Genomic DNA, 14,655 nt, shown 5'->3' on the forward strand with positions numbered 1-14,655 from the left:
AGGAGAAGATGCTGACCTGAGCTTTATTTTCCACCTCCCATGATGTTTTCCATGGCCTGCACTCCAGGCCTGGGGTTCTTAGCACTTCAAAGAGCTGCCTGGGCATGGCTGGGGATCCCATCCCTGGAGACTGGGAATATTTTGGTCTTGAGCGGTTGGCTCTGAAATTCCTTCCCCTAGAGACTTAAGAGCAGAAGCAGGCACAGTACTTGGAGCAGGCTCTGTGGGGCACTGCTTTTGGGACACACACATCATTTCAGCACAACGATCAGGGGGCGCCCTATGCAGATGCAGGCTCCGGGGCTTCCCTTCCCACACAATGCTCTTGCGTCCTCTCTATTCACCCCAAGTCCTGCCTCTCTCTCCATTCTGGCTCCTCCAAGTCTCTGTCCCATTTGCAACAAATCAGGCTTCCCCCTGACCACAAAGCATTGTGGCAACAGGTTAGACATCCCCTGGACTATCTCTTGTCCTTATGCTCTGTTAAACTTTTGGATGATTGTTTCTCTTGCTTTGCAAATACGTCCCTTCCCCACACCGCTACCTTACCTACATCAAAAACACCTGGAGAGTTGAAGGGAGAGGAGGAGTTGGAAAAATGCGTGTGTGCGGAGGAGCAGCAGTCATCCCAAGGGCCAGGTGCTCCACCTTTTAAGGCTCAGAGGGTAAATGAAGCAGGCACCAGCACGCGTGACGCTACTTACACTGAAGTCTCCTGCGTTTCTTCTTTAACTTAGCCGGAACTTCAGTCCATCCACTTTCTTATGTGGAGAGCATTTCTATCTCCTCCCATTCAGAGACAGCAGGGGGGCATCTCTGAGATGCAGAAAGCCCATTCACAAGGTCCAGATCCCCGAGTCCATGCTCATTTCCTCCTGCAAGGAGGCTGGGTTGTGGCCACTTCGAGGTGGCACACAGTGGCAGCCAGACACCAGGCGGCCACCAGCCTCCCCCTTCGCTGTCCAGGAGCTAGGAAGCTGAACTGCCTTCCTGCTAATAAACACAGAGGCTGGGTGGTCCCAGGAGCCCCCCAGACACTTGCTGAGAAGAAACCAGTGATCCCTGTGTTGTCATCATCACAACCGAGGGTGCAGGCAGGACCCCCACCTTGCCTCATGCTGTGACACCGTGATCAGGGACCTGATGAGACACCCTCCCCCCTACAACCACTCGGCCTGTGTATTGCATTCCCATCAACAGCCAAGGGGAACAGAACTGAGACGGAGCAGAAGCGAGCAGACACTTGAGGACCCACTCATCTCACCTGCTCCACTTCCTTCAGAAATGTTCACCTGTATCTTTTTCTTTCTTCCTTCACACCTTTGCGTTTTTGCAATCAAGCTTATTCATCAGTCTTCCTGAACCAATTTATTTTTTGCCACCTAAGGATAAATCTGGCTCCCCAAACATGACTGGATGCTGCCATGACCTTCTGACAATCAAAACTCAAGTCTAACCCCCAAACCATGCGAAAACACCCGCAGCCTGCCACCATCACCTCCCCCCGCCTGCCCATCCCCTGAACGTGAGCCCTTCCACAGTCTTCCAATGGGGCCTCACCTTTCCAAAGAAATGCCGCGTGGACACGGCAAGGGCGTCGAAGCCGCAGACGGCCCTTCTCAGCTCCGCACGGGCGAGGCCGAGCAGCCGGGCCTGCCGCTCGCACCTGTCTTTCAGCCGCTGCACCAGCTGCCTCTCAGCCTCGCGCGCCTGCAGGTCAGGCTTGGGTGCAAATCCGTTCCGAGGAGCTGCTGCTCTCTGCTTTGGGTAGCCTATAAACAACAACAACAACAAAAATCCAGTCACTTGTGAAAAAATGCTCAGCACACATAGCACAACAGGGAGCAGGCAGCTGGAAAGCCTGTGTCCAGGAGGCGGCCCCTGGCTCCAGCCAGCTTTCTGGGAAGCAGTGCTGATGGTTCAAGTAGCTGGGTCTCTGCCACCCTTGTGCAAAACCTGGATTGAATTCCTGGCTCCTGACTTTGGCCTGGCCCAGTCCTAGCTGTTGCAGGCATTTGGGAAGCGAACCAGCAGATAGAAGATCTGTCTGTCTGTCTGTCTCTCTGCCTCCCAAATAAATTAAAAACAAAATCAAACCAAACCTGACAGCAGCTTCATCTAGAGAGGAGTACATCAAAAGTGAGCACAGAGATGGAATTGCTTGTGGTTTGCCATTTTAAGTATTAAAAGAAAAAACAGACATTTAAGTTATTTGCACTATTTATATGGTTCTCAGTGCAAAGTTTCATGCTTGGAAAAAGATTAATAGATGATACTGCCAAATTCTTTTCAGCTTCTAACGTTTCTTCTATACCTGTTTAGAGAGTTGAGGCAGTTGCTTTTTATTTTTCTTAAAGGGGGTTACTCTTTGAAAATGTCTCATGGGAAATAAGCTAATCAATCCAGATGAAAGACAAACTTACAATAACCTGGTGACTCCTATATTTCTTTTAGAATGGCTTTACTTGAGGCCGGCGCCGCGGCTCACTAGACTAATCCTCCGCCTTGCGGCGCCGGCACACCGGGTTCTAGTCCCAGTCGGGGCGCCGGATTCTGTCCCGGTTGCCCCTCTTTCAGGCCAGCTCTCTGCTGTGGCCCGGGAGTGCAGTGGAGGATGGCCCAAGTGCTTGGGCCCTGCACCCCATGGGAGACCAGGATGAGTACCTGGCTCCTGCCATCGGATCAGCGCGGTGTGCCGGTTGGAGGGTGAACCAATGGTAAAGGAAGACCTTTCTCTCTCTCTCTCTCTCACTGTCCACTCTGCCTGTCAAAAAAAAAAAAAAAAAAAAAAAAAAAAAAAAAAAGAATGGCTTTACCTGGAGGTTTTTTGCAAGTAATGATATTAGTATTGCGATTTTGGAAATGATTTTATATATTTAGTAAAGAGGTATGTTAATTTTATTAGGTTCCAAAATTTTCATTCAACACAAAAATGACATATATAGAACTAGATAGTTAAGAGAAGGCCTGCTGTATTAAATTTGAATTGCATACATCACTACGAATTCAGGATTACACAAGCAGAAAGCCGCTTTGCCATTCTTGTCTCTGGAAGGGTCTGGAAGCAATGATACCCCAGTGGCAATGAATACGCCAAACATCCAGTTCCTGTTTTCTTTATACCTTTTCTCACTAACAACAACGGAGACTCCTTGGATAAACAGCTCATTCCAGATGTGGTAAAAGGAAAGTGCAAGGCTGGTCTGAGGTACCTTGTGCTAGAAATTCCCTGAGGTTGATGGTGAGCAGGGCAGCAGAACATGCAGCCAGCTTGGAGGGGCTCCTCCTGACCAAAGTTCTGGGACAACTTGATTATCAAAAAGAAAAATAACTGTAATTGGCTACAAAGCAATAAATCAACGAATCTGCATGAGTCCATAGTGGTACCACCCCAAAAATACAGATTAAGAAATCTCTTTACCTAGCAACCTCTGAACTGCCCCAGTGTCCCTTCCCCTCTTTCAGGTGGTTGCTCTAGTGACCCTGTTCTTCAACATCAAGTTCAAGTCGAAACCCTGACTACCTCTCCTGCACCAGAACACTATCAGGTCCCCTCCAACATATTCCTCCAAAGTGAATTCACACCACCTCCATGGCTACAAGTCTAGCCCAAGCCACCATCACCCCTTATCTTCTCATGGGAAGTCTTGCTTCTTCTCATCCTTCCCCACACTGTGGCCAGAATGATCTTTGCAAATGTGAGCCAGCTCCTGACCTGCGCTGGCCCTCCTCCTCTCCTAACTGCTCTCCATCACAGTAAGAAGAAAGTCCTTACTCCTTACCCTGGCCCACAAAAGCCCTCTGAGGTCCGGCTGCCACCACACAAATATGAGGTGCTGTGGCACCAGGAGTTCTGCCTGGGATGAGGGAGGGTCAAGAAGAGGCAACTTTAAGGCTGAAGCTGGAAGGCGGGAAGGCAAGAAAGACCCCTATCCACCCACCATCCATCCATCCTAGGAAAGCCATGCATCATAATCAAAGACTCATGGGGAGCAGGTGTCTTCCTGGGACCCCATTGCTGTGTGCAAGGCTGGGAGAGACCTGGAATCCACAGGCAGCTGGAGAACCTTGTGGTTGACCATGGACCCACACCCCAAGGGTGCATCCTTCCCTTCGCACAGGCAGGTCAGCCATGGACACCGGCCACAGTGATCATCAATCACCTTGAATATTTCAAGTGCTCTCTCTTCCCTGTTTGTTGTTTTCTCCTCTAAAATATCAGAGTGCAACATACAAAACAAATCAGCCAACAGCAACCTCTTCAGAACCTGATACACTGCAACCTGGGAGGGTTATGGGCTTGTGAATACTCAAGAGCCTCATCTTTTAAGGAGAAAAGTGGTTAATTGATCTCAATGCTTCTGATTGCTAATGTAACAGGAACCACACTAATTTTAATTACAACTTCTTCCTTTTAACAAGTCATCAGAGATTGAGATGTGACTTCACACATGACACAAGTTAAATTATTGTGACTGAACGGGATGGCAGAACGTGAAATTATCCCTTCTTTGAAACTGTTTCCATAGTCTTCTAGAAAAATCGCTAGCATATTGTAGGCAAGTCAATCTTAATATGTAGTACATCTCAACATTCTCAAATCTGCCAACAAAACAAACGTAAAAGCTGAGTGGTTTGTTGGTGATCTTAGGAAACAACCTGAGGTCTAAGGTGGATTTTTTTCCCACCTCAATTTTTTTGCTTTTGTACTGTTGTGGCTGGTGAGTTTACAAAACACTCCAGTGCTTTCATTAAATGTGCTAAGGTATCAGGTGCTTGCTACTGGTAAAACAGAAGGCATTTCTTTCAGAAACCTAAAGAAAATAAGGAAACTTACTTCCAGCTCAGTGAATGAAAGCTCATTGCCATCTATGCTAAAGGAGGTCACCTCTGAGCTGGCAGGTGTCTTTAAGCACCAACAGAGTCACGTGTTTTTAGCTGTCAGGTTTATTCTTGGGTGGGATGGCTACTTGGACCTGCTACCTTTAAATATTATTATCACTGCCATTGTCATCACCATCATCATCACTATCATCATGAGGTCAGAAATTACTCTCAGTGGTAAATGGACAATACAGAAGGGATCAGTGACATCCTATTCTTGGCTCTGACTTTGATATAGGTATCATTATTATATTTTACTCAGTCCTCAAAATTCCAGAGTTCTATCCAACAATGGTGTACTCAATTCCCATTTCTATTCCTGGGGCTGCCATCCACCCAGGTTCTGAGCTAAGACAGAGGCTCTCCAGAGAGCATCACTTTTGGGGACCAACACAGCAGGCAGCAGCTTTGCTGTCTTGTGACACCAGCGCCCTTCGTTGGGACTCTGCTTGGTACCCGTTCAATGTCACAGAATAGACTAGGGTTCAGGCCTCATAGCTGAGACTGTAGGAAAGAAAAGTTGAGAAACAAGGGTGGTTGTGGGGTTCTCTACTACTTTTAGCTAAAAAGCATTTTGCCATTTTCTAAATATATCACATTTAATCTCTGCCTGAGACTAATAATCATTTTTCTGCCAGTGGTGTATTTTTAGTCTTCCCTGAAAACAGTAGTCTTTGATGTGCTGTCAGTTTTTAACTATGTTAATAGTTCACTTCCTTAAGTACTGGTTTGCTACCTACTTTCCTGTCCATCCATATGTCCAACCATCACCAGGGTGACCCACCAAGATGAATGTAGACTCTTGTGCCACACTGGGAGTGGAGAGCCTAAGCTGAAAGAAGATGAAAGACCCCTCCCCATCCCCGTCAGCTCCACCTGTGGCAGGACAGGTGTTTGCTTTCACTGTCTGCTCGCAGAAGCCAGCACATAAATGCAGAAAAAATGGTAATCTGCTTAGGGAGTAAGGGGCTAATGGGAGGGAAAGCTTCTGGAGGATGGGGGCTGCCTGGAGCTCACAGGGCACACGGTGGATGCCAGGATGAAAAATGGTGATGGGGCCGGCACTGTGATGTAGCAGGTAAAGCTGCCGCCTGCAGTGCCAGCATCCTACATGGGTGCCAGTTCAAGACCTGGCTGCTCTACTTCTGATCCAGCTCTCTGCTGTGGCCTGGGAAAGCAGTAGAGGATGGCTCAAGTCCTTGGACCCCTGCACCTGCTTGGGAGACAGGGAAGAAGCTCCTGGCTCCTGGCTTCTGATGGATGCAGCTATGGCTGTTGTGGCCAACTGGGGAGTGAACCAGAGGATGGAAGACCTCTCTCTCTCTCTCTCTTTCTCCCTCTGTGTGTGTGTGTGTGTGTGTGTGTGTAACTTTGACTTTCAAATAAATAAGTAAATCTTTAAAAAAAATGGTGATGGTGAATTCCTTCTGCCCTCCGACAGCCACACTCTCAGGAAGAACCGCCCTGCAGGTCATAAACGAGAGTCACACCACACCCCTGCCCCAGAGACACTTCCAGATGCTGGAATATCTGATCGTCTCCCTCCCTGCTCCTTGCAGCTTTCCTATTGCTTCTCTGGTGGTCTAAGGTTCAAAGCAGCAAAGCAGGCAGGCAGAACCTATTTATCTGTGTTGTTTTTTACCAAAGACACAAAGCTCTGGTCGCCTCCCTTGTCCTTCTGATTTCCACCCAGCTGAGAGAGGAAGCTGAGATTAATGGGGCTTATTAATCATTTTGGAGTCTTCAAGTGAAGTGACAAAAAAAAAAAAAAAGCAGAAATACCAGTAGAAATACTCAATACTGAATGCTGTGGACCCTTCCCAACAGCTATTGACTTTTAGTTCCCATGCACCTCTTCTATATGATGTAGATGAGCAGAAAGATGTTAGGGCCAGCATCGGCCATGACCTACAGATAGAGCTGATGTCAAACTTAGGTAGGAAGTTGGAAATTGAACCTCTGTGTGTGTGAGATAGGCCTGAAGACCAGCACCTACTGCAGAAACTCCAGAAGTCCAGCATCTTGCACTTCAGAGTCCTGCCCCAGACCCTGATAACCTCCCAGGTGCTCCCAGCCCTTCTCCCCAAGGGAAGCTCCCAGAAGCATTCTCTCTCCTCCAGACCAAATGAGTTACCTGACCTGATAATATGGGGCCATAAAACCTTCACAGACACCCTAAGGGAAGCCCCACTACTCTGCCCAGCAAGTCAGCAAATCTGGGGAGACATTTGCTAATTTTTTTACCCAACAAACCCTACCACTAGGACTCCCAGCCTTTTGTCCTGGAGAGAGGGAGGTGGGTAAACAGACTCCCTAAAAAACCTAGGGAGTCCAAACAGACTGCATGCTCAGCTCTCTGCCTCTGCTGAGCCGCCCGCCTGGCCTGTCCAGGAGTATTCTCTCCATTTAGCCGTGTAACCTCACTCTCCCCCAGTCCAAGCAACTGGGCCCTCTCTCTGTCCCTTCCGTCCTGACAGATGCCCTGTCCCCAGTAAAGCCTTATCACTCCGCTCTGTCTCACGCCTGAATTCTTTCTAGCATGAAGACAAGAACCCCACGGCTTCCACATCCACTGCCTCTTCTCCGGTGACAGAGCTTCATGTCCTGCAGTTCACAGGGGACAATTATAATTGAGCCCTTTGATCACTTTCTCTGTAGGGGAACAAGTTCCTGTTCTTGCCCTCAGGGCGTCCATTGTCTGGGACTCATTAATTCACTGCTGCCTCTTAGGGCTTTTCACCCCTACCAAGGGGTCTCAACACTCTGCCCAAGTTAGAGACACTAACTACCCCATCTGTACCATGTCCCACAGGAGCGAGGGGACAAACTCTACATCTAGAACACCCTCCTCTTGTCCAAATCTTGCCCAGTCTCTATTTTTAGCCCATTTGACTTAGCCTATCAGTTGAAACTACCCTCAGGAAAATGAATAAGTTACTCTGAATAGGGGCAGACAGAATTTTTGCTGATCCGGGTGACGGATGGCAACTCCGAGGTCCTCAGGACAAAGTCACTAACCTCACAAAGGTGAATGTAAACAGTGTGCGTGCCAAGGCTGAGTTATAAACAGTTTGCGTGCAAAGGTTGAGCTCTGGAGAGGACATGCCTGAGAAAATGGAACGAGAGTATTAAAAATTTATCCGCAGTCTTCTGGTCACTTACCAGAGGACTCGAAAGCATGGACAGTGTCAGTGTAATTTGAAAGCTGGGAAGCTTCACGGGCACAGCAACAAGCAACCAGCGTCACATTGGAACCTGCATGTTTTTACAACATCTGAGAAGGACCATGACCTTCATACTTGCAAACAAGAGAGAAAGTGATTATAGGACACAACTTTGATAGCTTCTCAGTTTAAGGAAAAATACTTCATGAGCTCAGTCAACATCTTAACAGACAGCAGGATCCCAGAGGGAGCACTTGTGCTGAGTGATTTTGGACTTGGATAGGCTTTATTTTGATCAAACCAATCTGAATGTATTTCAGAAAATTGTGCCCAGTGGTACACTGCAAGAGATCTTCAAAAAGATCATGGGAAATGCCCAGAATGAAAACAAAACAAAACAAAACAAAACAAAACAAAACTATGCTTGGATTTCCAAACACGAACAAAACAAAACAAAATTTGCACTAAAATAAACTTATCTTCTAATTCTATTTTTCCCATGAACTTTCTGAAATGTCCTCATGTTTTCCTACTTAGCATTGGCAGCTGCTTACCTGGGTTTTCTGAGTGGTGGAGAAACGCAAAGAGCAGGTGGTGTGCACGTGGGGCACCTCCTTCTAGCAGGAATCATGAGACTGGGCAGCAACCCAGTCATTAAACAAGTTACACCCTCACTGGGGAACAAAAGGTTGATATTTCCTAACCCCAGAAAGGAGCAGATTCTTTTCTAGTTTGATGTAGATAAATCATCAAACAACAAATGCTGGTGAGGATGTGGGGAAAAGGGTACCCTAATCCACTGTTTGGGGAATGTAAACTGGTAAAGCCACTATAGAAGACAGTATGGAGATACCTCAGAAATCTGAATGTAGACTTCCCATATGACTCAGCCATCCCATTCCTTGGAATTTACCCAAGGGAAATGAAATCAGCAAATAAAAGAGGTATCTGCACCCCCATGTTTATTGCACCTCAATTAACAATAGCTAAGACATGGAATCAATGTAAATGCCCATCAACTGAAGACTGGATAAAGAAATTATGGGATATGTACTCTATGGAATATGACACAGTGGTAAAAAAATGAAATCCGGTCATTTGCAACAAAATGGATGAACCTGAAAGACGACATTTTTAGTGAAATAAGCCAGTCCTAAAGGGACAAATACCATATATTCTCCCTGATCTGTGATAAGTAATAGGGTACCTGCACCTAAAAGGAATCCTGTAGAAGTGAAATTGACACTTTGAGAAGCAATGAATTGAACAGCCCATGTACTAACAGTCCAGGAACAGCTTTTTTTCTTCTTCTTAATATCATTGGTTGAACACTTACTTAACGTAGAATTAAACATATATATGTAAAACTCAATTGAAAATAGATCCCAGTAAAAAATAAGAGTGGTAATAAGAGAGGGAGAAGCTCTATAGTTCCACATACATTTCCTACAGACTTACTTCTAAGGTGATCACTGACGTCATACAGAAGAGTGTTAATTGTTAAATCAACAATAGGAGTCACTGTGCACTAACTTCCCATGCAGGACCTCTGTCCTTAATGAGTTGTACTATGAGAATTAACAGTAAAACTTGTTCTCAGTTTTTTATATTTTGTGTTTTTGTATGTGTGCAAATTGTTGAAATCTTTACTTAGTATAGAGTTGGTATTCTGTGTATAAAGTTAATTGAAAATGAATTTTAATGGAGAATTGGACTGGGAATGGGAGAGGGAGGGGGAAATGGGGTGGGAGTGGGGATGGGGTGGTGGGTATGGCGGGAAGAATCACTATATTCCTAAAGTTGTACCTATGAAATCTGTACTCATTAAATAAAAGGTTTCTTTGGGAAAAAAAAAGAAATACACAAAATGTGTTATATCAACACAACTGAATATCATTCATTCATAAAAAGGAACAAAATACTGATCCACGCTACCACACATATGCATTTTGAAAACAGTGTGCTAAGTGAAAGAAACAGACACAAAAGGTTACATATTGCACGATTATGTTTATATGAAATCTCCAGAGTAGCAAAATCCATAAAACAAAAAGTAGACTAGTGGTTTCCAGGGACTTAGGGAAGCTCAGTTTCAGTAATGACTCCTAAGGGGTGCATGGATTCATTTTGGAATACTGAGTGTTCTGGAATTAACGATGATAGTTATGCAATCTTGTGCATGTGCTAAAAACCACATAAATTTTTTTTTTGTTTTGTTTTTTTTTTATTTTTTATCTTTTATTTAATGAATATAAATTTCCAAAGTACGACTCATGTGTTACAATGGCTTCCCCCCCCATACCGTCCCTCCCACCCACAACCCCCCCCTTCCCACTCCCTCTCCCCCTCCATTCACGTCAAGATTCATTTTCGATTATCTTAATATACAGAAGATCAGCCTAGCATACCTTAAGTAAGTATTTCAACAGTTTGCTCCCACACAGAAACATAAAGTGAAAAATAATAGATGATTTTTTTTAAATGATGATGAAATCAGATCAGACCTATTGTCATGTTTAATCCCAGTGAGAGTCAAGTTGGGAATTGATAATTAATTTTTTTTTTTTACAGAAGATCAGTTTAGTGTACATTAAGTAAAGATTTCAATCGTTTGCACCCCCATAGAAACACAAAGTGAAATATACTGTTTGAGTACTCGTTATAGCATTAAGCCTCAGTGTACAGCACGTTAAGGACAGAGATCCTACATGAGGAGTAAGTGCACAGTGACTCCTGCCGTTGACTTCACAAATTGACACTCCTGTTTATGGCATCAGTAATCTCCCTATGCACCAGTTATGAGTTTCCAAGGCTATGGAAGCCCCCTGAGTTCTCCGACTCTTATCTTGTTTAGACACGGTCATAGTCAAAGTGGAGGTTCTCTCCTCCCTTCAGAGAAAGGCACCTCCCTCTTTGAAGACCTGTTCTTTCCACTGGGATCTCACTCACAGAGATCTTTTTGCCAGAGTGTCTTGGCTTTCCATGCCTGAAATACTCTCATGGGCTTTTCAGCCAGATCCGAGTGCCTTCAGGGCTGATTCTGAGGCCAGAGTGCTATTTAGGACATCCGCCATTCTATGAGTCTGCTGAGCATCTCACTTCCCATGCTGGACCACTCTCCCCTTTATCCATTCTATCGGTTGGTGTCAGCAGATACTAGACTTGCCCATGTGCTCCCCTTGACTCTCAGTCCTTTCATTATGATCAATTGTGAACTGAAATTGATCACCTGGAATAGCGAGATGGCATTGGCACATGCCACCTTGATGGGATTGAATTGGAATCCCCTGGTATGTTTCCAACTCTACCAATTGGGGCAAGTCAGCCCGAGCATGCCCCAAATTACACATCTCTTCCCTCTCTTATTCCCACTCTTACGTTCAACAGGGATCACATTTCAGTTAATTTTCAACACTCAAGAATAACTGTGTGATAATTACAGAATTAAACCAGTCATATCAAGTAGAACAGACAAAAAAAAATACTATGAGGGATAATGTATTAAGTTGTCCATCAGCAGTCAGGGCTATGCTGATCAAGTCACCATTTCTCATAGTGTCCACTTCACTTCAGGAGGTTTCCCCTTTGGTGTTCAGTCAGTTGTCACCGATCAGGGAGGACATATGGTATTTGTCCCTTTGGGACTGGCTTACTTCACTCAGCATGATGTGTTCCAGATTCCTCCATTTTGTTGCAAATGACTGGATTTCGTTGTTTCTTACTGCAGTATAGTACTCTAAAGAGTACATATCCCATAATTTCTTTATCCAGTCTACCGTTGATGGGCATTTAGGTTGGTTCCAGGTCTTGGCTATTGTGAATTGTGCTGCAATAAACATTAGGGTGCAGACCGCTTTTTTGTTTATCAATTTAAACTCCTTTGGGTAAATTCCAAGGAGTGGGATGGCTGGGTCGAACGGTAGGGTTATATTCAGGTTTCTGAGGAATCTCCAGACTGATTTCCATAGTGGCTTGACCAGTTTGCATTCCCACCAACAGTGGGTTAGTGTCCCTTTTTCCCCACATCCTCGCCAGCATCTGTTGTTGGTAGATTTCTGTATGTGAGCCATTCTAACCGGGGTGAGGTGAAACCTCATTGTGCTTTTGATTTGCATTTCCCTGATTGCTAGTGACCTTGAACATTTTTTCATGTGCCTGTTGGCCATTTGGATTTCCTCTTTTGAAAAATGTCTATTGAAGTCCTTGGCCCATCTCTTAAGTGGGTTGTTGGTTTTGTTTTTGTGGAGTTTCTTGATCTCTTTGTAGATTCTGGTTATTAACCCTTTATCTGTTGCATAGTTTGCAAATATTTTTTCCCATTCTGTCGGTTGTCTCTTCACTCTCCTGACTGTTTCTTTTGCAGTACAGAAACTTCTCAATTTGATGCAATCCCAATAGTTGATTTTGGCTTTGACTGTCTGTGCCTCCCGGGTCTTTTCCAGAAATTCTTTGCCTGTGCCAATATCTTGAAGGGTTTCTCCAATGTTCTCTAATAACTTCATGGTGTCAGGACGTAGATTTAGGTCTTTAATCCATGTTGAGTGGATTTTTGTGTAAGGTGTAAGGTAGGGGTCTTGCTTCATGCTTCTGCACGTGGAAATCCAGTTTTCCCAGCACCATTTATTGAATAGACTGTCCTTGCTCCAGGAATTAGTTTTAGATCCTTGATCAAATATAAGTTGGCTGTAGATGTTTGGATTGATTTCTGGTGTTTCAATTCTGTTCCATTGGTCTATCCATCTGTTTCTGTACCAGTACCATGCTGTTTTGATTACAACTGCCCTGTAGTATGTCCTGAAGTCTGGTATTGTGATGCCTCCGGCTTTGTTTTTGTTGTACAAGATTGCTTTAGCTATTCGAGGTCTCTTGTGCCTCCATATGAATTTCAGCATCATTTTTTCTAGATCTGCGAAGAATGTCTTTGGTATCTTGATTGGGATTGCATTGAATCTATAAATTGCTTTTGGGAGAATGGACATTTTGATGATGTTGATTCTTCCAATCCATGAGCATGGAAGATTTTTCCATTTTTTGGTATCCTCTTCTATTTCTTTCTTTAAGGTTTTGTAATTTTCATCGTAGAGATCTTTAACGTCCTTGGTTAAGTTTATTCCAAGGTATTTGATTGTTTTTGTAGCTATTGTGAATGGGATTGATCTTAGCAGTTCTTTCTCAGTCATGGCATTGCTTGTGTATACAAAGGCTGTTGATTTTTGTGCATTGATTTTATATCCTGCCACTTTGCCAAACTCCTCTATGAGTTCCAATAGTCTCTTAGTAGAGTTCTTTGGATCCTCTAAGTACAGAATCATATCGTCTGCAAAGAGGGATAGTTTGACTTCTTCCTTCTTGATTTGTATTCCTTTGATTTCTTTTTCTTGTCTGATGGCTCTGGCTAAAACTTCCAGAACTATGTTAAATAGCAGTGGTGAGAGTGGGCATCCCTGCCTGGTGCCAGATTTCAGTGGAAATGCTTCCAACTTTTCCCCATTCAATAGGATGCTGGCTGTGGGTTTTTTATAAATTGCTTTGATTATATTGAGGAATGTTCCTTCTATACCCAATTTGCTTAGAGTTTTCATCATGAAAGGGTGTTGAATTTTATCAAATGCTTTCTCTGCATCAATTGAGATAATCATATGGTTTTTCTTCTGCAGTCTGTTAATGTGGTGAATCACATTGATTGATTTGCGAATGTTGAACCATCCCTGCATACCAGGGATGAATCCCACTTGGTCTGGGTGGATGATTTTCCTGATGCGTTGTTGTATTCTATTGGCCAGAATTTTATTGAGGATTTTTGCGTCTATGTTCATCAGGGATATTGGTCTGTAATTTTCTTTCAGTGCTGCATCTTTCTCTGGCTTAGGGATTAAGGTGATGCTGGCTTCATAGAAAGAATTTGGGAGGATTCCCTCTTTTTCGATTGTTCTGAATAGTTTGAGAAGAAATGGGATTAGTTCTTCTTTAAATGTCTGGTAGAATTCAGCAGTGAATCCATCTGGTCCTGGGCTTTTCTTTGTTGGGAGGGCCTTTATTACTGTTTCAATTTCTGTTTCAGTTATGGGTCTATTTAGGTTTTCGATGTCTTCATGGTTCAATTTTGGTAGATTGCATGTGTCCAGGAATCTATCCATTTCTGATAGGTTTTCCTGTTTGCTGGCATACAGGTCCTTGTAGTAATTTCTGATGATTCTTTTTATTTCTGTGGTGTCTGTTGTTACGTTTCCTTTTTCATCTCTGATTTTATTGATTTGGGTCTTTTCTCTTCTTTTTTTAGTTAGTTGGGCCAATGGGGTGTCAATTTTGTTTATTTTTTCAAAAAACCAGCTTCTTGCTTGGCTGATTTTTTGTAATGTTTTTTTGGATTCAATCCTGTTAATTTCTTCTCTGGTTTTAATTATTTCTCTTCTCCTACTAGATTTGGGTTTGGTTTGCTGCAGTTTTTCTAGGTCCTTGAGGTGCGCTGAAAGCTCATTTATTTGGTACCTTTCCAATTTCTTGGTATAGGCACCTATTGCTATAAATTTGCCTCTCAATACTGCTTTTGCTGTATCCCATAAGTTTTGATATGTTGTGTTGTTGTCTTCATTTACTTCCAGAAAGT

At 44.0% G+C, this 14,655-nt stretch overlaps 1 protein-coding gene across 8 annotated transcripts in view; it reads right to left on the bottom strand.

Moving 5' to 3' along the window:
• MTUS2 (microtubule associated scaffold protein 2) overlaps positions 1-14,655 on the bottom strand; it is a 663,520-nt gene that overhangs the window by 142,744 nt on the left and 506,121 nt on the right. For 7 of the 8 annotated variants that reach the window (XM_089304269.1, XM_051834132.3, XM_051834128.3 and 4 more), the window contains one exon: positions 1,561-1,772. In XM_089304269.1, the coding sequence (XP_089160395.1) occupies positions 1,561-1,772 (212 nt within the window). Of the gene's footprint in view, positions 1-16; positions 184-1,560; positions 1,773-14,655 lie in introns of all 8 variants that reach the window. The other variant, XR_016213358.1, reaches the window with a different exon arrangement.

This window comes from Oryctolagus cuniculus, chromosome 9 (assembly GCF_051225735.1).
Source record: "Oryctolagus cuniculus isolate XC-2025 breed Fujian yellow rabbit chromosome 9, ASM5122573v1, whole genome shotgun sequence".
In the NCBI taxonomy this organism is placed as follows: domain Eukaryota; kingdom Metazoa; phylum Chordata; class Mammalia; order Lagomorpha; family Leporidae; genus Oryctolagus; species Oryctolagus cuniculus.